This window comes from Larus michahellis, chromosome 2 (genome assembly GCF_964199755.1).
Source record: "Larus michahellis chromosome 2, bLarMic1.1, whole genome shotgun sequence".
In the NCBI taxonomy this organism is placed as follows: domain Eukaryota; kingdom Metazoa; phylum Chordata; class Aves; order Charadriiformes; family Laridae; genus Larus; species Larus michahellis.
The window spans coordinates 98,762,769-98,790,513 of NC_133897.1; the positions used below are offsets into that span (position 1 = coordinate 98,762,769).

At 39.3% G+C, this 27,745-nt stretch overlaps 1 protein-coding gene across 1 annotated transcript in view; it reads right to left on the minus strand.

Annotated features, from left to right (window-relative positions):
* Positions 1-27,745, minus strand: part of MOCOS (molybdenum cofactor sulfurase) — a 226,150-nt gene that overhangs the window by 94,363 nt on the left and 104,042 nt on the right. The window contains exon 5 of the mRNA XM_074576354.1: positions 11,677-11,753. Within this exon, the coding sequence (XP_074432455.1) occupies positions 11,677-11,753 (77 nt within the window). The remainder of the gene's footprint in view (positions 1-11,676; positions 11,754-27,745) is intronic.

Genomic DNA, 27,745 nt, shown 5'->3' on the forward strand with positions numbered 1-27,745 from the left:
TATCAAAAAAATAAACTGTGAGCGTGGAGCAAGCATTAGACATGAAACCAGTCAATGTAGGCAGAAAAGCTCTTCTGATTAAATGCTGTAATTTCTTTCTTTCCATTCTATATTGACTAAATCAAAATCAGTGGAGACTAACCACAAGTATCATGTGATTTGCAATTAGTCCTGTTCATCTACAATGGATCATAAACTCCTTTATTCTCTTCTCTGATACACACATCTCTGCTAAAATTAGCGTAGTAGTTCAACAGGAAGTAACCTTAGTCAGACAACAGGAAAATTTTATTTTGCCTTTATTAATTTTGTATCTGTTGATATACTAATTAATGCTTCTTCACACATGATAGATTTAATGCTCCAGTACATCTAAAAGCTTCAAAGTACTTATTTCTCTATTAGCAGGTTTCCCTTCAGAGGTGTAAAAAATGGCATTGTAGGACCGAGGAAGAGAATGCTAGTTAACATTTTGCCAGTAGATGTCTCTGCTAAACGCACTGAAGGGAACATACTAAGTTTAAAACTTCAGCAAAATGCAAGGGGCAGTTTGCATCCTTCAGCTGAAGAGCAGGGGTAAAACCAACAAGGTCACTAACAATTTCTGAAGACTGTTCTTACACTGTCACCATAAAAATTGGATTTACCTAAAACTCAGTGACTCCCAAGTTAACTAAATATTAATTTTGTCTCCTGATATTATCTCACTGAGTAAGAATCCACGAAAGGCTAACCTTATATATTAATGTTCTCCACAGAAGTTATGAATGTACAGTCTTGGGGGAAAAAATATTTTAATCGTTTAAATTCTAGCTTTTGTGAAAACAAGCAGTCCATTCCTACTTCCAACAGAGAATTTTCTTTGCTTACCATTTCTCCTCAAACTAATAAATCAGTATGTGGAAGAATAAATTTTAGTTTTAGGCTGAAATAGCACAGTACATGTTAGAATAATTATGCCCCTGATGGGTAACATTCAGAGGTTCTTATATTTTCTTTACATCTATATGTTATTTGGCAACGGTCTTATTTGCAAAAGCACAGCTTCTAAGCAAAGAAACTAATATTAGTTTCTCATAATTGGCACTTGCCATTAACATACAGCGTGATTTTCTGATTAATAATGAAGAAAAGATCTCAAAAGGCACAGATCAGCTGGAAAAGCATCTGCTTAAAATACACACACGTAATTAGGAGAGGACGTCAAACAGACTTGATTACATATTTCATGGGTATGTGTCAAAGAGTGTAAAGCATTTGACTTAACCCCAGGGTGACTTCGAGAGGATTTAGTCTATCTAGTGTTTGTGATTAGCACCATATAATCTGGATATGCTGAACAAGTAGAGTTTTACACAATATGCAAATTTACTTTCGCTTTAATTTAGACCCTTTGGATTTAGCATAAAATCTCTGTGTTGCATGAAGGGCTGAAACAGCTGGATCCAGTTAGCTAGGAAATTAAAAATGTAATAAATGAAATAAGGTAATCCTTGCCATGGTAGCCAGTGCGCACTAGAACGGGACACTGAGATCTGCCGTGGGATGGCTGACGTGCACCCTTCTAATGCCAGCCAGACCTTCTTCTGCAAATGCCAAAATGCTGATCCCTTGTCTAATCACAGTGTGCTCTAGTTGTTCATATAGCTAAATTTATTTTACCACCCTGTCAGGGTTCGTTTTCCAGGTGCATGTTGGTAAGAAAACTGTTCATGTATCAGTCAAGGAAATTAGTATCCACAAGGTAACGTTTTATTTCCTTGTTAGTATATCAAGGTGTGGCAAAAATTAATTAGCAATATATTACATTGTTTAAAATGTAATGGCATTAATTTATGTGTAATTTTATTTTCTAATTCCTTTTCAATGATGGTTTTTAGGTAGAACTATACAGAGAAAATTCTTGAGTATTTCTTATACAGGTTTTAAGAATACAATTGCAAAATATTATCTTTTTTCCCCATTTAAAAAGGGTATTCCAAGGATAACAAGAACCCTAACCTAATCAATCAATTTAGATAGCAAAAAGTCTTAGGAAGGTCTGCACCCAAGTCTAAAAGCCCTCGCTTCTGTTCTCCTTTGAAATCTCTGGCCCCACAGGACTTTATCTCTTAGCAATGACAATGACAACTTTGTAGTGAAAATGACAATTCCTTCAGATCCTAACTATATCTGACACAGAAAATGATCTAGGGAGAAAGGTATTACAGACAGAAAGCACTCCTTCTCCAAGATATCCTTTAGCCATGTGTAAGCGATGCTGGAGCGGTCTAGGAACCAGAGGATCAGAGCTGCTTTACTCTTGACTGCTGTTAATACTCCCACAGACTTTATGGAAGAGTTGGGTCTTACACCCATTCTCTCTTGATGTAGGCTACAACAATTTCTCACACTTTATTTATTGAAAGTGACAGATTTCACAATGCTACCTCAGGCAGAACTGGGAACAGATTCTGCATCTACAGTAAAAAAAAGCAGGCCCCATCCATTAATTCAAACTTGCCTTCCAATACATTGTATGCGCTTGGCTGTACTTTCAGACAGTTGCACAAGAGCGCCTCACCTACTTGGTCATTTTGTAATACTGATTCCTTAATTGTTTTACTTCCATCTACAGTCATTAGCAAATATGTGCTCAGTTGAGCATGTCTTTCCTAATAAATTAACCACAGTCCCAACAACGGCTTCTTTTGATGCAAAAGAACCAACTGAGCTTTCTTTCCTCCTAATCCGCTTTAACCAGTCATTTGAAAATGAAAATGATCACAGACTTCTAAGTCAGCTGTACCTACACACTTTTTACATAAGACATCTTTTTGACTAGGAGATTCTCACCCTGGAGACAGATTTTTCTTGCCTTTGCAAGATAGTTTGTCTGCTGCCAGACCGTGAGCCCTTCCCTCTCAGAGAAAGCAACACCCACCTGAATAAGCTTGGATTTGAAGCACGAAATATATGTTGCAAATCAGAAATCACTCATAGGGTAATAGACAGATGAAGGTTTCCCAAATAGAAAACTGCACACTGAGCCTTCAAGCTCCTCAGGGTTCTTCCAGCACATTCCCTGTTTTGCTTTACTGGTTTATTTCAACCACAAAAAATGCAGAACCTGTCCCGCACAACACTACCTGCATATCTAAGGGAAGGTAAAAAACCCAAAACACTACTCCCACCTCAACTAAGCTGACAGCTCAGATTTCTAGTCCCAAATGGATCATTAGCAGGAAAGCTATGTAAAAGTCCAATACCACACTAAGCTAACATCTAAGCTCCCTTAACAGATAACCAGAACTGGTATTCCTGGGTGTAACTCCTCTCATCCTAAATTTCCAAAAAAAGTCAGAGGGATCAAGCTGGTGAAGTACTGTCTGTTCCACTGATGGCAATAAGAAACTCAATGGTCATCTCAGGCATAGGTGCTGACAGCAACATAAGACAAATCCTAGTAGAGACTAAATGCAGATCTGGAAATACATTTAGTTACCTAACTCCCTGCTCCCCTGAAGATTAGTATCTATGTGATTTAATAAAACTCAAGTAAATTTTGATGTCGAGGAAAGGAATTCAAGTCTCTCCAGTCCTCACCTAGTTCCCTGGCCTTTATATTAGCCTTCTTTTCATGGTCTCATTGATTTCAATGGGAGCATTCACAAGTGCCCACACAGGTGAGGTCCTCACAGTGAAATGCAACCTCCTGCTGAAAACCTGAAAGTGATCAAGTGCAGGTAATTAGTCTGGAGGAGTTCTGATTCATCAGTAGGTCAGGGCGTAGTTTCACAACAACCGTCTGACATAAGGCAGAAAAAACACCTTCCAGTGTAAGTGGAGTTGTCTCTCTGTAACTGCAGACCTCAACAGTTCCGTTATCACTGGATGAGCGAGAAGCCTGTCAGTGTTGGACACGGACGCTCCCCGCCACTTCTTGCCTTGGCAAGCCACAGCCAATGCAAAAGCACCTGCGGTGATCCCCCAGTTATTGGCTGCCCCAGCTTCCTCTTCCCAGAAGTCTCACAAGCATGAAAAGACTCTGCTGCAAATCCCTCCCCTACATCCAGTAGTAACACTGGATGCCATCAAATGCCTTCACCACAGAAGTCTTGTTAACTCTCTTGTCTGAACACAGAAGAACTATCTCTTGCCAAGAGTATGCTTTCTGTCAGCTGTGCTGCACTCTTTCTTCATCAGCTCAGCTTATAATAAAGACATTTTCCCCTTCTTTCTGTTCCTATGAAGCATATTTCTCTCTCTATCTGTGTTATGCAAAAACATCCAAGACATTTATGTCCTGTACTACCTCTTCCTGTGTTATCTCTACAGGTCTGAGGAATTATTCTTACTTTTTTGGTTCTTTCCTAGGCCTCTTCACAGATTAGTCAGTTTGTGAATGCAATTCACATCAATATTAGCAAATGCATATTAAAAAACCCCAAAACATAAAAGCAGGTTTTTTTTCCAGAAAGAAACCTCATGTACAGATTAAAGTCTGCAAAGGCAGCTCTGGCAGGATTTCTTTTGGTAACTCACTTTTTCAAAGCTTCTCAAATCATGCTCTAGCTGTTCTGCTCTGCTTTCAATGGTACAAATGATGTCTAGTTTGCATTACTCAAGTCACAATAGAAAGCTAAGAGAACCAGCAAGAACTCTTAGCAGTATATAAATAACTTCCTAGTTTTTTCTTTAAACCAAATTTATCTTGAGACAGAAATATAAAAATCCATGAAAGGAGAGGAGAGATCTTTGTCTTTTGACATACCAGTAGTGTCATTATCTGGAAATCAGAATACCTTTGGATTTTAAGCTCTTATGCTCTCCCTTCACATTTATAAGTCAAACTTTTCTTTTTGCTGCCAGAATTTAAAATGCCCTCTCTGCAGTGTATCCATATTTTCATATTTGGAGTGTGGATGAAGCATCTTCTCCCCGCTGTCAATTCATCAAACAGTTTTATTCCGAAAAAAAACCCAAACAACAATGCATAACTCTCTCTGCAGTACACTTAAAGAAGGTGTTAATTATGAGCAGTGAGGTGAGATTAGTACAAATTGCCCAGGTTCTTTTATGTTAAAGTTCATCTTGTGGCAAATGGTTGGCATTGAAAAAGTAAAAAATTCCATTAATGATTCATTCTGTCTCTTAAAGTAAGGGAAGAATTTCCCCCTAAAATAAAGAATTTCATAAATGTCAGCCAAAATGCAGCATCCACTTCCAACACACCTATATATCACCAGCCGGAACACATGTATTAACGCCATCTTTAATCTTATGATTTTTAAAAGAAAAAATCCAAATCCATGAAAGTTATGAATGAAAGCAGCACCAAGGATGAAAGCAGTAAAATTCATAAGCATAATACCCAGGGTCCAAGTTTAGGTGACATGCCCAGGCAACAGCAGGATGCAGTCACGAACTCCACACAGGAGAAGAAATCCCAGTAATCCCTGCCAATCTGATTGAGGACAAAATTCTTTTCTGGCCCTAAACTGGATGATTTGCATAACCCTAAGTATCTAAACACAAGACACATGAGAATCTGTGCAGTACCACTAAATGCAAACTGCCCAATATCCCATCACTGGCTGCAACGAGTTCCTGATGTACCAGAAGATGGTAAAAATTATAACAGGGAAAAACACATCCCAAAATTTCCAAAGGCCAAGTTAAAAATCAAAGTTAGCCTCACCAATTAGCATCCTGCACTGTATTTCGCTTTGGCTGTTGTGTGGCATAATTCCCTTTAAGAAAGCCAACACAATTTTTACTCTCCAACAACCAATCAAACATCCAGTGAATTTAAAAAGAGCTTTCAATTAATCATCCTTAGGATATTTAGTCTGCATCTTAAAATTTATTCCAATACGTATTATATTTTCTTGTGAAGAGAATTAATGTTTCCTGAACAGATGTTATAATTAAAGTACTCCTTCTAACATAACTGCAAATTATGTACCTTAGTATCATTTGTAAAACCGATAAAAAATTACTAATAAAAATACATACCAGCTAAAGGTTAAGTTTAAAAATCATAAAGACAGAAGACCTCTGAAAATGGCTTACACACACTCATACGCACATCATGATGTAACTCTGGAATGAAATACGCCTTGTTGTTAAATGGAAGTTGAAATAGGTCAATAATTTAGTCAGATGATACTAGACTCAGAAACAGATCTCTATTTTTCACAACACTGCCTAACACTGAAATTCTGATTTACCTTCTGTTAGTGATCTCCCTCCCCATCTTCAATAATTACACCAGTACAATCCAGCTACACTACATCCCAAAAGAGCTCCAGCAGTGCTTTTATTACACAGAAGGACACAATTAATAATAACAATACTTTGTCCATTCTGCTTGTTTCTACTCCAGGCTATTTCCAACCCAGAATGAGAATCATTGTTTATGTTGGGGGAGTGCAAAGCAAGTACTCCAGGAGCTGCAGCAAAGTGAGACTCAGAAGTGGTTCACAACTGACAGTGCATTTTGCCACTGAAAACTCTGACAGTTAAAGTGGAAGAAATATTCATTAAGTGGACTAAAACAAATCTGCAGTCCTTCTGGATTATGAACTGTTTCTACAGCATGCAATGGCTTTGTTGTATGCACACAAATGCCAATAATCTCTGTTCAAAAGGAACAGTGGACCTTTCACAGAAATTAAATAACCTACAAAACTCCGATATTCTCAATGATGGGCAGGAGAAAAGAGGACAGTGAGGGGAAAATGGCAATTGCATAGTACTGAGTCTCTTGTTGAAGTGGTCGTGCCAGGAACAGATATATTCAATGCCTATACAAACTGAAGAGCTAAACCTTTGGAAAGGTAACCATAGTGCTCCGGACAGCATGTCCCACTTTGCAGGAGGTGGTGCTACACTGCAGGCTCCCAGGCAGCCTTGCTCTCACAGCCAACACGGAAGGGCCGCCGGAAACGCTGACGGGGCTGAGGAAGCTGGAGCACTGAAGTCACCCTTCACAGTAGCTTTCATGAGCTGGCACACAAAACGCGTTTCATGATGGAATAACCCAAACGTGACCATAGCCACACATTCTATTGTCACCTTTGCATGGTGCTTGTTTGATTTATCTTCTGTATGATTAAATTCTAACTAAAAAACACACCACGTAGAAATTTTTGTACTTACATGATCATCCACGTGGGCATAATCACATAAGTTTTACCATGAAGGGAGATGTTGAAATTTCCTACTTAACTGGAACACAAGATTAATTCATCTGGGGCCACAGATAATGGTGTAGGACTAGCTTGACTTGGTGGAAAATTCGTGGAGCATGTGGTGACTAAAATCTTCTACAGAATTCAATTTTTTCTTCCACTATGTATAACTGTGAGTTACTTTGGTCTCTTGTAGATATAAGGAGGCGGTGCTGGCACTTCTGCTTTTCAGTGGGGCACTCCAGAACTTGACTACAGACCACCAAAGCACCTAGGCTACATCAGCAGCTCAGAAGCTTTAAAATGCAAATATTTGTCAAAACTACTTTTTATTTCATTTTTCAGATTTCTCCTCAGTATAGGTTTCTTTCCATTTATTCTTTCAGCCTGTAATTTTTTCTCATCTCTCTTTACCTATCTACATTTTAGCACTGTGGAAAAAAGACATTTTTAATTGAAAATAGAAATATTCCTATATTTTTGTTTTTCAGTTTTTTATGAAAGGATTATAAATCTGAAAATTTGAAGCCACGTCCACATTTTTTTACATAGCAATTTTCAGCTTCAAGAAAGCTGGCTGTCTAGTGAAATCCAAGCTGTGCAATAAGGGACATCAGAAAAAAAAAGGTTATTATAGCAGTCAAAATACATCAATGAAAATACTCTTCAAAAATTACTGAAACTATCTCTGTGAAGCTAATTCAATAGACATGTTGTTATACATCATACAACAGACATTACTGTTTTGGCACATTTACTAAACTTAGAATCATAGAATCAGAATTGTTTTGGTTGGAAAAGACCTTTAAGATCATCGAGTCCAACCATCAAGCTCACTGCCAAGTCCACCACTAAACCATGGCAGGGGGGTTGGAACTAGATGATCTTTAAGGTCCCTTCCAACCCGAACCACTCTATGTTTCTATGATTCTATGTCCCTTAGTGACACATCTATATGTCTTTAAATACCTCCAGGGATGGTGACCCAACCACTTTCCTGGGCAGCCTGTTCCAATGCTTGATAACCCTTTCAATTAAGAAATTTTTCCTAATATCCAATCTAAATCTCCCCTGGCACAACTTGAGGCCATTTCCTCTCATCCTGTCGCTTGTTACTTGGGAAAAGAGACCAACATTCACCTCACTACAACCTCATTCCAGTTCCCTCAGCTGCTCCTCATAAGACTTGTTCTCTAGACCCCTCACCAGTTTCATTGCCCTTCTCTGGACCCGCTCCAGCACCTCAATGTCTTTCCTGTAGTGAGGGGCCCAAAACCGGACACAGTACAGGAGGTGGGGCCTCATCAGTGCCAAGTACAGGGGGATGACCACTTCCCTAGTCCTGCTGGCCACACTGTTCCTGATACAGGCCAGGATGCTGTTGGCCTTCTTGGCCACCTGAGCACACTGATGGCTCACATTCAGCTGTCTGCCAACCAACACCCTCAGGTCCTTTTCTGCCAGGCAGCTCTCCAGCCACTCTCCCCCAAGCCTGAAGCATAGCATGGGCTGTTGTGACCCAAGTGCAGGACCCGGCACTTGGCCTTGTTGAACCTCATACCATTGGCCTTGGCCCATTGATCCAGCCTGCCCACTTCTCACCACATCTACAGAAGTCTTCTAGCATCCAGAAGACAGGAGTCCATAGTGCTTCCCAATGTGATTAAGAGCGCCATAAAAAGCTTTTAATGATTTTATTCAAGCATACTGAGAAAAAATATGGTGTTGATATGGTCAAATGCATTTTTTATTAATGAGCAAATACAACAATTCACCATATTCCCTTCAAAGTAGTATAAATGCATCTGCTTTGCTATTTGTACCATTTAGGCTTGATATTGATGAGTGTTAAAGAAAAATAAAGTTAATCAGATACTGGAGATGAAAAGCTATTACTTCAATCCAGATTTTAAAACATTTTCAAACAAACAAACAACCCCCCATAAGCAATAAATTAATTAAGCCCAGAATTAAGGCCAGCTTATAACAGTTTTGGGGGGAACGCCATCGACTAGTTATTCCAAGCCACTTCAGCTGCCTTAGCTTTTCATCACTGCTATAGGTCAGAAGGCAAATTAAAAGCAATAATAAAGACTGAAAGGTCTCAACATACTATTTATTCATTATTCTACTCTTTCATCCACTGCTATCCACTTTATTCAGGCTCAGGGCTAAGCATTTCCCTCAGTCTACCATCAGGAGATTTTTCAATTGTTTAGTTGAAATAGGTACCAATAGGAGGTTTAGACAGCTGAGAAATGCAATGGAGGAGGTACTATCATCAGCTCTCCTGTTATGGCAGGTAATGGTCCTACACATTAAACCAAGGCAGTTGTCCCTCTTTAAAAGCAAATGCGTTTGTTTAAGATTGCACATTCTTCAGAAGCATTTTATACTACAAGAACATATACTGATCCATTGTCTATATATGAAGCATCATAAAGCAAAACATCCTTACTTGTTGGGGCTCAGTCAGAATCCTGTTGAAGTGGATGAAAACTCTGCTATTGATTTCCACATGAGCAAGAGCTCAAGCATCTAACAGAATACTCCTCGCAGAAGTGTTGCTCTGTGAGGAAGAATCTTGAATCCTTCAGATTCTGACAATAAACCTCCACAGACACTAGCAGAAATTATACCAGCCTGAAAAATACAGTTAGTGTCTCTCTGGACACGGGTCTCTTTTACATCACGATGCACTTTATGCCTTTGTATAGGAAATCGAAGAATGCACTGGAGAAGGGAGGTTCAGACATTACACATGAACTGTGCACATACCTGAGTAGGAAACACATATTTCAGGAACATGTTTTGTTAACTTGGCATACTCCACATGTATACGCATGCCATGGTGCAAGCCTCCTGCACAGCCAGTGATGCAAGCTTCCCTGGCCAGGTGTCATCTCCTGCACCTTTCAGGAGAATCACTGACCCATGGCAGCAATCACAGAGAGGCTGTGCATTTAGGGTGATGAGCAGGCTATCCTGGAGTCAACAAGGCACATGAGTGCCACCCTTCACATCGAACTTCTGGCTTGAAGATGTGCTCAAAGTTTTATTTTGGACTTTAACGTTAGCTCCATGTTAAGGGCTTCAAAGATACTCAAACTGGGGGAGCCACTGAAAAGAACTTCAAAGTCATGAGACTCCCTACCAAGATAAAAAGCCTGCACTGGCCTCTTATCCCAGGTAGTAAATGTGCCATGAAAATGATCTTCCCAGAGAAGTCCAATGCGACAAGACCTTTGCCAGGTTTGCACGACCTTCCCAAACTTAGCGTGACTGGAGAATTTCAACTCCATAAACCATAGTCAAGATCAACGTGGCAGGCTGTAAGCTCGTTTATAAGTCTCAGATGTAGTTAGCTCTGCACATAGCCACAGACTCTACTGCACGAATATGCCCTCAGCAGTACCTGGAAAGGTCTGTCTTCCACTCTTCACAGCTCAATATGCCCCAGCCTGCATTATAATGTCTTCTGCCTGGAGGGAGGCATTACCCTTCGGTAGTTAAGAGTATCATAGAATAATCTAGGTTTGACCTTCTGAGGTCATCCAGTTCAACCTCCAGTTCAAAGCAAGGGTAACTTTTAAGCTAGACCAGATTGTTCAAAGCTGAGCCCAGTCAAATTCTTAACATCTCCAAGCATGGAGAACTGACAGCCTCTCTGTGCACTTGCTCCAGTGTTTGACTATCCTCACCCTGAAAAATTATTTCTTTATGCCCAGTCAGAATTTCCCCTGCTGCAGCCTGTGACTGTTGTCTCTTCTCCTTTCACTTTGCACCTCAAGACTCAGGAACTGCACCAAAATTTCACAACCACGTGCTTTTCTGGGAATTTCCATAAGACTTACAATGCTAAGTTATATCAAATAGAGAACAAAATGAGACAAAAAACAACCCAACAACATAATGCTGCTTTCCACTAAAGTGTGTCAAAGTACAGACATAAATAAACTGCTGTGAAAAGTCACAGTCTGGCAAGTTTGCTGTTTTAAGATAGCTACCTGCACAGCGGGACTATATTTCTTATTTAACAAAAAGCTTTGAGGTGTACTCTAAACTCTCTTTTTCGGTTCCTCTCTGAATCTGTGTTACCAAATGGCTTTTCTGCACCAGGCCAAGTTCTCTGGTCCTCACACACAGCGGGAACTCTTACTGCATCAAGTTGCAATAGGATGTAGCTCTGCTATTTTATTATTTTCCCGTTGCATTTTTGTGAGTGTGGGGCAGACTATATGTGCTCGATGTACTCAAGTCTTGCGTGTATACTTTTGGAGAACAGTCTGCATATTTTGTTTTTTCCAAACCAGGCTGAAATAATCCCATACACAAGACCTGAGTAAACCAGTTATGCTGATGTCTGATCTTCACACTGATGAACATGGATAATAAAACTAGAAAGGAAAATTAAACTACAGCCTTAGGAAATATGATCAGATCTGTGCCCTGAGTACAAATCTGGAACTTCACTCTTAGTACTAGAGTTATGTTAACTGACCTGTGAGTTTTTCCAGAACATCAAATCCATGTTTCAGAGCAATGATATCAAGAAAAGAGACTGTGCCATCTTCAAACCTAAAGAATGGAACAAATGAGCACAGTAAACAAATCATGCAGCTACAGTACAAACTTCAAATCTATTTTGAGAGCTATTATTTTATATTCAGTGAATCTAACTCGCAGACCAGGAACTCTTCCCTTAGGGATTCATCTTCCAGTCTTGTAGTGTCCTGTAAAGCAAAAATACACTTTACAAAGCCAGAGATTCATATGAACAGTCACAGAGAAAGTGATTTTTTCCCCTGCATGGGCTACTCGTGGAGTTTGGATTTCTAGAGTAAAAGGTAACAGTCATGTCTTATGACCATATGTTATAACGTCCAAGTTATCTTCTGACAGTGTCAGAAAATGTAGGGAACAGGTGAGGAGACAGCTAGAAACCTTGCATTTGTCCCACTTTGAAATGATTATATCTAGTACAGTTGAGTTAAAAGGCAAGAAGATTCCTCCCTTACCCAGAACAGAGAGGAAGATCACCAACAAATCTCCCTCCATGTGCTCCTCCTAGAAATTAAAAATAACTGGCCTATAACAAGACGTTTATACAAGGGTGGGGGAAAATGCGCATCCCCTACCAACATCTTTTAAAGGAAATACCAAATGGAAACAAAAATGCCAGATTTGATGAACTGCTGCAGCCATTCCCACAGTTTACTAGGAGAAGGTGCAGGTCCAAGGTGGGGATCTATTCAGGAAGTGCTGCCCAAGAGAATCTCAAGGGGGCAGAAAGGACAGTGTATCAGGCATCAATATATGTTTTATTAAGGTTTTGTGTGTGCTGTAGTCCACGAGGAGTTTTAATGAGTGATCATTCAGCTTGCTTCACCACACAGGAGAACGCAGTATAATGCTGACAACCAATGAAGTCAAAACTGTACAGAACTCACCACCATGTAAGGCTAAACCTGGGGTCATCGCAAGTCTCTAAGAAGGAGGGAGCTATCTCTAAAACTTCAACAGTTAATGCTGGAAATGAAACCACCAGCAACAACCCTAACAACTGTGACCATGAAGATGAGAGCTTCCCAAGGACCTGGTGTTCCTTGAATCTTTCTCAGAAAGGGCTGATGATGTCCACTTTGAAAAATGTCTGGACAAGCACAACAGATGCATGCTTGGGCAAAAATACTTTACGTGCACATATAATAGACAAGAAAGTAACATAATAGACAAGAAAATTGGTATTTACTTTTTTTCTTTTTGGATGTACCATTTTTCATAATGCATGTAAAAAGCTTTTGGTGCCACAATAAGTATGTATTGTGAAAAGGCTCAAAGGTTAAAAATGTCATGCTTCAAACTCTTTTTCTTTAATAAAATAAACCTCAATACAATAGCATAAGAGGTCTCACTTCTACAGTGATTTTTCTTACTTATTTCATTTTTCTGTACTTACCAAATAATTTAAACACAGCAAGTGACACTGTCAGGTGAAGGACGTACAAAGCTTCCAAAAATACTTGGTAAAGTTCCACACGAAAGAATAATGCAAGAGTATTGTGTATATATGGTAACATGTTCAGCTGGGATGAAAGAAGACAAATAGAGGCAGCAAATAATTATTAACCAAGTGGTAAGAGAAAAGTGGTGGACTGCTACAAGGATGAATGGCCAAAAAATGACCACTCGCTCACATATTTCAACACAACATAGGCCAAAGAATCCTTCTTAGGAATTTCAGAATCTTGCCTAGTAATAATTAATAGCAAAGTCTATTGCTCCTGAACTTCAGGGAAGAAACCTTGCTGGTTTTCAGTGATGAAATTTAAAATGGCCACTTGTGATTTGAAAGAGACCTAACACCAGGAATATTTTCACAGAGACCTGTAGACCAGTATCTGAGGGAGGCAATACACTTTCCCAAATGCCAGAAAAATTGGGGGAGGAGAATGAAGAAGAGATAAGGTAGATGCTAACAGTGGTTTTGGAATTAAATGCAGAAAAAAACATTAAAAATTTGCACTGGCTGCAGGAAATGTCACAGTGGTCCCACACAGCTGCCAGGGAGAGATTACAGAAAGGATCTGTGAGGGTGAATTGACCTGCCCTGCTCAGTTACTGGCAATGGCTACCAAAGCAAATAAAACACTGGGAACTAAAAAACAGAGCAGAGACGCTGGCACTGAGCCCATCAAGAAGACTGCACAACCCTCAACAACCTTATCATCATCAGAATAGACAAGCACTTGAAAGGGCAACAAAGGTGACAGCCTAGATCTTCAAAGGCCACCAGATCTCCCCTGTAGTAAAAAGGGAAGAGAAAATTCAATTTCTGTTCATTAGATGAGATTATTAACTAAGCAGACAACTACAGTACAGCCATTGCTAAGTAGCAGAAGAGATGCATGAACCATGTTACTGTTCTAAGATCTTAACGATTTTCATGGAAATAGTCTAGAGCCTAGGAATCTCTTCCTGTTCAGGAAAAAAGAAAGCAAGCTAACACAACTGTGGGGTTTTGATCAAACATTATGCTCCAGAACAGCACAATCGTTGTGGCTGTATATACATCCTGCATTGTTTTGTCAGACCCCCGTTATTTATTCTTTCTGAATCCCCCCCCGCAAAAAAAAGCCTGCTGGAAGCTGTATTGCAAGAACCAGAGGCCATAAAAGAATTTAAAAGAATGCTAAAAATATTGGCTCAAGAATATGGGCAAGTCTCTCTTTTTACAATTTAGATATGGACTATTCTACAACATTCCTTTCTTGTATTTCGTATGTTCAGGCCCCCTCTGTTTCTACATTACCAGCTTTCTATTTCTGATAAAAAACCACTAATATTTTGTTATTCCTATAATATGTATATTTACACTACCTCCATTGCACTTGACTTTCACGTATATTCTTCAGATTTACTGAACACCTGATGTGCAATTTCATGTAAAGCCGTCATCTCCCCCATATTTCCAGCTATCGAATTGATTGTTTTGCTTTATCTCCAGAAAAACGTACAGGGATCATCTATAAATTCTGTTATCTAGCAAATTATAAATTCTGTTATCTAGCAAATTAAGCCTTAAGTGCTGTAGTAATTTTACTTAGTACCATGGCAAAACATGATGTTACGAAAGGTAGCTATTCCTCTCTTGGGACACAGAGCACTCTCTCCCAGAATATTTACCTGTATTTAGGACTGTGAGCAAACATGCTCCTTGCATTGCAAAACATTGACTTCAATGGCTACTTTTGCATTTGATGTGAGTGATGCTTCAAATAAATTGTTTCCCCACTCAATGGCAGTTCCAGTGTTAGAATAATCTGTTTAGGATGAAGTTCATTTGAATGGTGGTCTAGAAGCCATTTCCTGAAGTAATAAAGGTTTTGCAGCTGATGATGTATAAAGGATACCGACAAAGCCTAATACTGCAGACTACCAACCCAAGAAACAAGCTTATCTCTCTTATCTAGTTCTTATTATAATTGATCCCACTTAACCACGTCTGGGATGAGCTCAGTTGCTAAGCTGATTGTGTTTGTGAAAAGCTGACAGCATTTCACGTCAACCTGCTACCTGGCAAACTCGTTAAATTGCTTGTGGCATAATAAAAAACAGAGCAGCCTGCCTAAATCTATCAAGGACTTATGATGCTGATAAGCTGCTCTTTTTTTTCCAAGTCACACAAGACCTCTGTTTCTGGAAGCAGCAGTTTTTCCTTTGAGTCACAAGAGCGAACTATTGCTTACAGAGAGAGGTCTCACCTTTAGGATCTTCCTAGGAATGGAGATAGGCTAGTCTTTCTTTGAATCTTTGTTCAATTGGTTGTCGTAACACTTCTCTGTTACGGTTCTGCCTACAAATGGTATTTTCTAAAGCCACTATCCCACACTTCGGGGCAACTAAAACCAGGAAGGAAACTGTGACATCTTGGGCAGTTTGAATTCATCCTCTCCTTAGCCAGGTCACCTTTACATGGAAATATGACGACAAGAGTGATGGCCTGGACAGATGTGATTGGAAATAAAGTGCTTAAGGACTAAACAAACAACTCACGTTTAAAAAGAGGACTTATGAGTAAAATTTGGTGGAAGACAAAAATATTATACTGGAGCTGGACAGCACTGACTTAAGTCAGGAGTCCAAAAGGGCCCTGAGGACCAATAACCCAACGCTGAGGTGGTGAAATATCTTGCTTAACTTAAGCTATTCTGTATATGGGAAGTATACAAGGCACGGCTTTTAGGTATTTTGGGGGGGAGCACCTGCCTCTGGATTCTGGAAAGGCTGACTTGCTTAGCAGGCAGATGAGTGATTCAGCTGGTTTTTTTTTACAATTCATTTGCCCAGACAAAGCAACTCCAGACACAGACCCACTACACATATGCAATTTCTGTCCAGAACACAGCCCTGAGCTTTGAAACTTTGATAAAAATCCCATCACAAGGTCAAAAATAATCCCGCTCATTTGAGAGCATTGCTGAGTCAGTGCAAAGTGCAATGAAGGAGCACAGGGGCGAGAACATCTCTGTCAGCCAGCTTCCACTCTCCTTTACACCAGGGTAATGACTCCATTTAGGTCAAATGAGCAGAAGTCATTCCTGAGTTTCTAAAGCAGGTAAAAGTGAAACCAAATCCACAGAGAAAGCATATTTCTTGAATAAGCTGCTTTTCTTTTCTTTTTTCTTTTTTTTAAACACTCCTCAAGAGTGGAGCTGCCCTTTGAAGTGAGATGTTACATGAGCTCCTTTCATCTTTTCAATTCATTTATTTTCATCTAATTAAAAAGTACAACAATACAGAGAGGTTCTTGGTATGCATTTAAAAGTAGTTCATTCAGATCCTATTTTTCACCTCTTAGAGATATTCCATATGACCCCCACATGAAACAACTGTCTTGGCAAATTTAATTTTTACATTTTATACATTTACCTATCTATTCTATATTGACACTGCTGGAATTACAATAGCAAGAAGGGTATACCGTGTCAAGCTTATGACTGTAGGAACAGACTGTTTTCAGTCACATTCGTGTTCTTAGGTTAGTAATTGCCGTCTCTGATATTAGCAGGGGAATGGATCTTAATTGGTCTCACTGCTTTCCAACATCAAAATCCAACATTTGCAAAAGAAGCCTTATTTGTTTTGCTTTTCTTTAACTTAAAATAAATCATTACTAGTCTATGAAACCTACAGGGCCCTGTTCTGCTCTTTAGCACATCTACCAGCTCCTCCTGAGACAAAGTTCTCAGGTACCTTCCCAGGGCATTTGTGGCTCTCCAGAGGACACATTCCCTTCGGCCTGGTTTTGTCTCCCACAGATGATACTCTTCATTTTTAGCAATTTGCCAGTTGTCCGTATTAGTCACTTTCTTAACTGGGTGAAAAACTGTGGTCACATTAACACCAACAACTGAATTTTAAGGCAGCATTATGCAAGATCAAGCATTTATCTGTGGGCTTTTTGATCTTCTCCCTAGTAAAACCTTTGGAACAGGATCTGATCCACAGACCACTAACCTCAGGTACGCACTCCCTTTGGACTAAATATCTTTGTCTCACACACTGCATGCCACTACAGCATGTAAATACAATTAAGAGATAGCCTGTTCTACCGGGCATGTATGCCATCATTAAACTACACTTTTGTAATAATCCAACTTTTGCATAACTGCCTGCACAGGAACATGCTACAGCAAGCCAAGAATTTAAATGCTAGGAGGACAGTAATACATTACAGACCTCTGAAAAAGACACCTACTTTCACCACATCAGCAACTCCTTTTTCCTTCTGTTAGTGGCACATTAGCACATTACACGTTCACGAGTGATGATTGTTTCTCACACAGTGAAAGGAGAACAAGGTTCAACAAGGCCAAGTGGTGGGTCCTGCACTTGGGTCACAACGACCCCATGCTGCGCTACAGGCTTGGGGAAGGGTGGCTGGAGAGCTGCCTGGCAGAAAAGGACCTGGGGGTGTTGGTCGACACCCCGCTGAATATGAGCCAGCAGTGTGCCCAGGTGGCCAAGAAGGCCAATAGCATCCTGGACTGTATCAGGAACAGGGTGGTGAGTAGGACTAGGGAAGTGATTGTCCCCCTGTACTCAGCACTGGTGAGGTCCCACCTCGAGTCCTGTGTCCAGTGTTGGGCCCCTCACTAGAAGAAAGACATTGAGATTCTGGAGCCAGTCCAGAGAAGGGCAACAAAGCTGGTGAGGGGTCTGGAGAATAAGCCTTATGAGGAGCGGCTGAGGGAGCTGGGGTTGTTCATCCTGGAGAAAGGGAGGCTGAGGGGAGACCTTATCGCTCTCTACAACTCCCTGAAAGGAGGTTGTAGAGAGCTGGGGGTCAGTCTCTTCTCCCAAGTAACAGGTGATAGGACAAGAGGAAATGGCCTCAAGTTGTGCCAGGGCAGGTTTAGATTGGATATTAGGAAAAATTTTTACACTGAAAGGGTTGTCAAGCATTGGAACAGGCTGCCCAGGGAAGTGCTTGAGTCACCATCCCTGGAGGTATTTAAAAGACGGGTAGACGTAGTGCTTAGAGATATGGTTTAGTGATGGTTTTTGTCAGAGTTGGGTTGATGGTTGGACTCGATGATCTGAAAGGTCCCTTCCAACCAAGGCAACTCTATGATTCTATTCTATGAGAACGCTTATGCAATGCTTGAACAACTGCCACTTGTGGAGGAGAAAACTGAATTAATAAATCAATCCATTTTTATTTCTCAAATGTCCCTGTGCATCTCTCCCTTACGTGCAATTTGGTGAACTTGTAATTGGTAACTTTGTTCACTACCTACATCTAGAAAAATCTTTGTCTTTTGCATTGAAAGATCAGCAATCCTTGAGTCTGTTACTCAAATCGGGCTGAATAACACATTTTGATTTTGCAGGTTATCAGCTCCTTAGGGCTCTGCCTTTCAGTAAAAAACATACTTCTGACAACTATGCATCACAATTACTTTCAGCTGTATGCAATTTTAAAATAAAATTAGATTTCTCCTACAAATAATACTTCTACAATTAATAGTTTACATTATATTTTAAAAAATATATATATACACAAGATCTTTGCCCATAAGCATTTAAATCATGCAACAATGAATAAGTTATATCTCAGGGATAACATACTCTCCCCAACAACTCCTACCTGGACCCTCTGACATCAAAGAACAATAAAAATACTCTTTTTTTCCCCCACCAGAAGAGCCAGTGGTCACAAAAAAACCTGTACTGCATCTGTCACTGTCCAAACATTCCCTTCCAAATTCACAAAATAGACCAATGTGGTTTCTTTGCATTGATGGGGCAGAGGGGGAGAAACAAAATAATCTCACTCTTTAAAATTCCATTACACAAAGGGATATTTCCTTGAGGTATATTAAATTTAAGTCCTCAGGAACATGAAGCCTGCTGGTTAACTGGCCTCAAAGAATAATATGTTCAACTATCAGCTAGTTAGCTTGCGATTTATACTCATTCATCTTAACTTTAACTTATTAATGTCAACAAGAACTCCATTAAGGTGCAATTCAGTGTGAGCAAGCGTACTGCAAATGATTTCTGTATCTGTCTGAGTATTCAACATTTGATATGCATTATTCTCTCATGATTAAATATCAATAATCCAAATGTTCACACCTCTGCTTCCCATGGGAAGGTAATATCCAGATATAACCTGAAGTAATAGTTAAAGTGAGCAATTTGCAAGGTGTATTTGCATAAACTGTTCACTGATCAGTTATGAGTAATGAATCATTAATAAAAATTCAAAGCCCTTTCTTCATTTTCTCCTTAGGAGGAAAGAAAGGATGAAAGACATTCTGGAGATAAATATTTCATAGGCAATAATCTGACCAGCTGTAATCATTTGTCCATGTTCAGTATAAACAGATTTGTTTATTTCCTCATGAAGATTGAGATGCAATCTTTCATCCTTAAACAGGTGCATTTGGGGATGAAGAAAAACTTACTCCTAAAGACAAATCCATTTTGGCAGGAAAAAAAAGGCTCCACTTGAACATGAATTTATTCCTAAAAATCCACATGTAAAAATACCGCTGTCTAATCATGTGTGCCAGTGAGGCAGACACAGACCAATGATCTCGGATAATATTAGCAGTAACTTATCCTCAGATAATAGAGAAAAATCCCTATGATTGCTTTCCAATGGGTGGGCTCCATTCTACAGAAAGGTCTGTGCCTCAAAGCAGGGGTTACTGCAGCGCATAAGCCATATTTCCACTGCAGATAAAAGTGAATCCAGCAACACTTCTGAGCACGTCATTTCCCCAGTTGGGGGGTGAAAAGAATTCTCTCATCCCATCCAGAAAGCTTCTTTCTCTAGCAATAAAAATTCTTTCTGGACCTAATTTTCAGAGGCAACATATACCGAAGATTAGCAGAATCCACTGGGAGCTGTGAATGAAAACAGGTTCTTCACTATTAAGCCCATGATGTTAAACCATTTTGTGTTGAGCCACCATTTGGGGCAGATTTGCTCTTCCTTCACACCAACCTGAAAACTAACTTAAAGAATTTCAAATGTTGGTACTGTCAGTAAGACAGAGGCTCAAAATGTGCTCATGATAGTGATACCACAAAAAAGAGAAAGGAGGTGGGGGAGTAAGGGTTCTCAACAGAAAGTAACGATCTTGGTAGAAGGCAGGGAGTTAAAAAAAATAAAAAGAAATATAGACTTTTCATCTTCCTCCAGCACTGCCTATTTTATTATTTTTCTAACTAAAATGAAATACTGAGAAAGTTCCCATGTATACTTTTCTGATGTAGCTACAAAGCAATCTCAGCCAAAACTCATAGGGACAAAAGTTTTGCCAGAATTTTGCCTTCAATATGGCTCAGGACTGTGCTGAATCTCCCCAGATGCCAGGTCTTGCTAAATTACAGTGAATCTTCAGGTCCAGATCTTCTGCTACTGGAAACCAGGGAAGTGTTGAAAGCATCACAGGCCAGCTGGACTCTGAACCACACATCCACATGGCAGCTGCCTCCACGGGAAACTGCGCTTCTTAGCATCTTTCCACTCATGACTGACTCAGATGAAGGACAACCAAGAAATCATTTTCTTTTTTATAAAGTGGAATGAGTACTAAGTGGATGTCACAAGCCTTCAAGCACGCGCTGAATATTTAATAACTGTCAGCAAGAATATCATGTTATCAGTGTTTATTGTCTATTACTTTTGATGGGAATGTGCACGTATGTGGAACTGCCCGTAGTTGGTGGCATGTGTCAACTACAAGTAGTAACAAGTACTAAGCAGCCAAATTCAGTTTAATGTATGATATATGTACCAACAACACCCTGTGTATCCAGAAACGCTGGTAGTTTGACAGGACTGGCATTATTAAATTACTGCTATAAACCAACTTAGATTCAGAATAAGGTCTGATTAGCTAGTTTGCATGTTGAGATCTTTGTGGTAACAGTAAAATCATCAAAGCAGAATGAGAGAAGACAAATACAAGGAGGACTTCAGCTAATAAGGCATTCCAAGGTATACATCGAACCTTTTTAGGCCTAGGGGGTGCAACCAACTGAGACTTTCACAAGGAAAAAAACAACCTTTCAGCCACGTTCTCATGCTCAAAAAAAAATATTATATAGTAAGATATGGTACACCAAACCAGGTGCATCCTGGCAATCAGCTGTTTTACTGCAAAACCTACCAAGCTTTCTTTCCACTTTGGGACCTCAGAACTCCTATAATATGCAGATGTTTTCCAATGTTTTTTTTTTTTCATTTTTCAGCATTGTTATGAGGCTTGCTAAGACTTCACACTGCCCCGTGAGGTCATCTGGTAGCATCTCACTCGTAAGATGAAGACAAGGAAGTTGGAGAAGTAAGTGACTTTTTTTCCAAGGACCTACTCTGACTGATTTGCCAAGCTTGGTCTGGATATTGGGAGTTACCAAATTTCCAGAAAATTGAATTCACAACAGTGATACTGAATTAGCAAGCACTCCTAATTTCTCACTGTTTTAAGTAGTCTGCAGCTTATAATGCAGGAAGCCAAGAACCCTTTCCATGCAATTGCCTCACCTCTTCAACAGGAGGGCACTGATGGAAACCCCAGGAATATCATGTGCTCATTTATAAACAGAGGTAGCTGCTTCAGCTTTCACAGGTGTCCTGGACCTGCAAGGATAAGGCCAGTAACCGAAGGAAGTTCTGGAGGTCTTCCAGTCATCCAAGCCCAGAAGAAAGGATCACCTCAACTAATGATTCCTTCAAAAACTCAGGAAAATTATGGCATGTTACCTGGCTTTGATGATGCTTGAAGTAGGGAGCAGAGAGAGATGACTGCTATCCCTTGCTTTGATAGAAAAGAGCAAGAGTCAGGTCGATGAGGAGACACCAACATAAAGAAATAGCAGAGGGTTAGAAGCGTGTGCATCAATAGAAAATAAAAAGTTTAATATTAATAGAAGCATTTGTTATGTAAGTAATATCATCCCAGCTATCACCCAAACAGAAAACAGGATAATGAGTGGGTGAAAAAAAGCAGAGATGTTTATCAGCTAAGACAATGTACGTGGGTTACAAAATGGAGGGATTACAGGCTCTGTAGGACATGACATTAGTATGTGGTAGGAAAATAATCACAAATAGAAAACATATGCTAAAGAAAACACAGAAATATAAGAGAGATGGTGGTGAAGAAAACAGCTGTTTTGAATCGAAATCTCTTTGGTGAGATGTTCAAAACAAGCAGGACTAGTTGCTGAGATTCTACTATAGGCTACGTAGGTATGCAGGAAAACCCGTCTTTGGGTAACAACAGATACTTTTCTATCACTCTCACAGAAGTAAATGGTACCTTAAATTTCCCACAAGCAAACCCAAGATAACAGAAATGATTGAGTTCAATTATTTCTTAACATCAGAGCCAAAACCAACAAAAAACCCAATCCTACCACAACTAATTATCTGAAAAATAGCTTTTACAAACAGTTATACAATACACGATGGAAGACTTTGACTGACAAAAGCCCTGGTCAGAGGAATTACAAGTTTATATGGCACAGATAGATAAAACAACCTCAAATGAGGTTTTCAACGTGATGGGCGCAAAATGAGATATTAATGAAATTACTTGCTTAGGAAAACTGAACTGAAGTAATCAGATACTTGGATATACAGGAGACCTAAAATTACTTGAAGTTAAGGTTCAAAAATGTGTGGAATTTGTATTCCAAAAGAATGAAAAAAGAGAGAAAATGAACTTTTACAGAAAAACTCCAGAAATAACCTGCACGAAAAAAACCCTGTGAAGAGAGATTTTAGCAATGCTTATAAAAGCTGATGTGAAATTGGAAAACGTGCTGCTCAGTGAAGGAAGCTGCTGTTGCAAAGACAGAAGGCAGAGGGATAAAGTGAGAATTCCCAAGAGCCAAGCCCTGACAAAGCAAATTCAACTGAAGAGTAAACTATTCTGTATATAAAATGAAAGGAAAATACAAATAATATCGAATAACACACATAATATATAAGGATATAAGAAATATAAATAAAAAGAAGAGGACAATGATTGTTATTCAATAAGCAAAGAGCTGGAAGAGGAAAAAGGGCCTGAAGACTAAATGAGTACTTGGCTTCAGATTTTAACACGGACTCTGCTGAAAAACATAGGTCAGGACAGGGTGACTCATGGCTGGAAGTGTGTGGAAAGTGTGAAAACTGAAGTTATTGCAACCGATGTGGAAACTCACTTCAAAGGTTTTAATGTATTGAACACAGGCAGACAGACAAAGTATGTCCCAGAATAGTAAGTAATTGGCATGAAAAACTCCCAAGTCCAATAAAACAGAACAGTAAACAAATTTGTCAAATCAGGAATGGAAAACAGAAAACACAATATTTCTACTGAAGAAAGGGAAACAGAGTGATCCAAGCAACAGCACATCTGTTAGCTTGACCTCAGTGTTATGTACGTTCTGAAAACAAGTTCTGAATGGAAGGACAATTAAATGAGTAAATAAAAGCACGTTCAAACGCACCATGGATTGTGCCAATGTAAAATCAAGCCCAGAGTGGCTGCCATTTTAAGAGCTCACTATTTTTCTAGGCAAAGGAAATGCAGAACTAATTTATCTGGATTTCAGTAAAACATTAGCTCTATTGCGATATGAGAAGCTATTACAGAATAAGGATTATTAGAAGAGTACCACAGTAGGCTAAGAAATTGTGCTGAAAGGGAAACTATTAAGCTCGGAAAAGGTTACCTGTTTAGTTCTTCAAGCACTGGTTTTGGGGCAAGTATATCTTTTAATAGTCTCAGTAATGATCCTGGCATAAAAGGTAGGAATGTGAACATAAAACAGGCTGCTGAAGTGAAATTTGGAGATTGTCAATGCAGAAGATGGGGCTGTATATTGTGTGCAGTAAGAAACAGATAATGTTGAAAACCCTAAAAACAGAAACAAGATGAAATGTATAATATGCTGTAATGTATAAGTACATCATCATGCATAAACCCTATTATGCAGCTAGGGATTACTGACACAGACTTCTGCAATGAACTGGAGGACTGTCATCTGAAACATCAGATTTATTAGTTGATCAGATCAGTTATCAGCCATCAGCAGGACAGACAAGAAAACATTCTAGGATTTAACAGATAGAAGAATATCAACACCATTAATAAAGGTCTAATAAGATTTTCTGTGGCATACTGCGCATGATGATCAGAGAAAAGGAAAGCCCGTCTTATAAAATTGTTCAGTTCACTCAGTTTGGAAATTGAAAGCTAAGTGGAATTGCTAGCACTTGGTAGCTCTAGAGATGGAAGAGGTGGGTAATAATCATGGAGGAAAAAGAGCTGTTTAAGCTACAGGACAAAATGCAGATAAATGACCAAACTGATCACACGACAGACTGAAAACTAGAAGTCTTGCATCCATCCAAGGTACAAGACTATAGAACAATTTTCCAACAGGAGTAGCAGGAACAAACCAAAACCAACATGCCCTCCCTCCCCTCTGCCAAAAGTCTCCCCCTCATTCTGCACACAGGCTCAATATAAAGAAGGGATTATATAGTATGGGTGTCTTTGACAGCAAATAGGTGGATTGCACGACCAGGAAGGTTTTTTGCCCCTCATAAGAATCCAATAAATGGAAATGCCAAAATAGCAACTGCTCTCACTTTATGAAAATGCATATAAAAATTACATAAATACAGAAATTTGAAACTTTGGGAACCTCCAAAAACCCTGGAGATATCCCTCTTGATGTTCTTCTGACCAAACCTGTTCCATTTCACACCCAATTAAGGTAGCACTGTCTTGTGCAACATCAGTTGTATAAAGAGACTACTCAGACAAGAGCAAAAGAAATGCACTTAACAGCTTTTTTCCTACAAATTTGCATGCATGTTCTACCAGACTGACAGTATGGTGTATTGACTCGTTACATATGCTTCCGGTAAGGATGGTCTCTGGTGATGATGGTGAGGAACAAAAAGGTAATTTGATTTAGATTTATTGTCGTGGAAGTAAAAGGTGATCTTGGCAGCTGTGTGATTTTGTAAGATGATGTTAACAAACTAAAAGTGAAAATACCCACCTCCATGAATGTTTTTTTCACGTAAAAGTACGCAAAATTCTCTCTGCCTCAATCATAACAGACACAACAGAATTCTCAAGAAAGGAAAATTGTACTGTGACATAGCAATACAAAATACTCATTTGAAAAACTCAACATGCACCAATACAGTAAGTCATCTATTCTCTCTTATCAGTAAAAGCACTTTCAAAATTCAGCTATCAATGAGTGTATAATCCTCCTGGTTGGCAATATGTTGAGGTTTTGTATAAGCTACAGAGAGCATAACAGGAAGTATCGACAAAATGGCTTCATGCAAGTTTCACAGAATTGCCACCCCCATCACAGAAAAATAGGTGTTGTCTATAAAAAGCTCACCAGAGCAGATTTTCTCATAGTTTACTGAAATGAAACTACGAGCACTTCTACTACTTTGATTCCGGTACAGTACATCATAGATATTTCAGGTACATGCAGTCACGTAAGTGAGGTTTGTAAAATAATAGGCAGCGAAGACGTCTCGTATGAGTAGAAATATCCAGCGAAAGAATGAGCTGAGGTTGCTCCAAATACCATGCTGCCTCTTTAGACCTGCTAACCACTGGAGAGAACTAAATACGGCAGAAAGCCGGTAGCTCTGCATGCAGGGAATTCACAGTAATATACAGAGGAAAGTGTAATCACACTTAAAAGGATGTTTAGTACTATCAAGTAATGAAGAACTTTGCAAAAACAGAGTCTTAGGAAGATAGCAACCAAAGCAAAAATAAAATTCACATTCATTGAGTTGACATAGGCTCTGACGCATCCAAAAGGGCGCTGCGGTGTTGTATCACAGCGCAATGGTAAGCAGCACACAGCATTGCTGCCCACAGCGTGGCTGCCAGACTCTTCAATTTCCCAGTAAAAAGGAAAATAGATTGCATTAACAGACTGGGAGCTGCCCGATAGCCCAAAGTTCCCCAGTGGAAAACAAATACATATGTAGAGGGAAAAGGTATACGGAATTGCCATTCATATGTATGCATCCCTTTTTAGGGAAATACAGGAAGCATAGTAGTATGAAGCCTGAAGTACCACTCATCCAGTATTTTGATGGTCAGAGGAATGCGTGATTTTAAACGTAGTTCAATACTAGTCTTCTATGTCAGAGAGGAGAAATCTGGAGTTTCATACAGCAGTCACACATGCCACCTTAGAATAACACAACCAGTAGGTCACTGCAAAGTTTTGCATTCGAAACAATTATTCACATAACGAATCCCAAATATATTTCAGATATTTAATCTCTTAATTTACGTAGAAAACCCCATATAAAACCTAACAAGACTTGTCAGGCCATTCAGTATTTTGATATATCAGCTATGCTTTTGGAAGACTTTCTTCCACCCTCCCTTCCCCATATATGTTAATGTTTGCTTTACTGGATATAATTACTGAAAGAAATCCTGTTGAGATTAGATTTCAGTTATAATTAATGATGAATGTGTCAAAGCATTATGATGTTGTTTATCACACTGCTTGCAATGTAATTTAGTGCAATAATACTAAGACTTGCTATGTGACAGTTATTTAGCATTTAAGTCTTCTTAAGATGCTCTGCAGAGTACCCTGAATGTTAACTATGGGAAGATTATTTTATACAAAAGCAGCTTCAGGCAAAATGTAGCGACAAGTGGCGAGAGCCCAGAAAAAGCTCTTATGTCATCTACAAGCTGAAATATAATAATTAAATAATCTAGACATGTTGTAGAGCTAATGAGAAATCCAAAGGATAAAATTAAAAATTGACATTAATAGGGCAGCTTAACCATATGAGGAAAAAAAACAGTCTTTGTTCCTTCTGATACCATTTCTGAAAAGATATCTTCCATTTAAATGTGTACATAAACACAAAAGATTGAAACCTGGGGTGGGGAAAAAACTTTGGACACCATTGACAGACAGCTCAGGGTATTTTAAGGTAAGTCTTAGCTGTCCCAGTTTGGGGTTGTTTTTTTTTTCCTCTTTCTAGCCACTAAATTAATTTTGTTTTCACCTCAGACATAGTTCTAATGAATTTTCTGCTCTCAGGGGGTCCCCTTTGAGTATTCACTTGTATGACTGTGAATCCTGACGCTGGCCTTAGGCCTTCTTCTGCAGTGAATGTGCAAGTTTGCCCTGAGGAGCTGCGTCCCAGCACAGCACAGGGCTGCTCTCAGTGCCCTCAGACATGAAAGGAAAGAGATAGTTTTACATGTGTTGCCCACGACGACTAAAAAAAGATAACCGATTGCCGCATGTTTTTACCAGGAAAGTATCAGGCATGGAGGGAAACAACAAAGAATATGTTAATTATTTTTGTAGTTAGCGTGGTTAAAATGAAAAAGTTTTAATTCTGGGTTTAGGTCTAGATGCAAGGTCTAGTTTAAGAGAAATTGTATCAGTATATAGAAAATCAGTTCATTTGGGGATATTGTTCTCAAATTGTAACATGCTGAAAACTCATATAAGTTCAAACT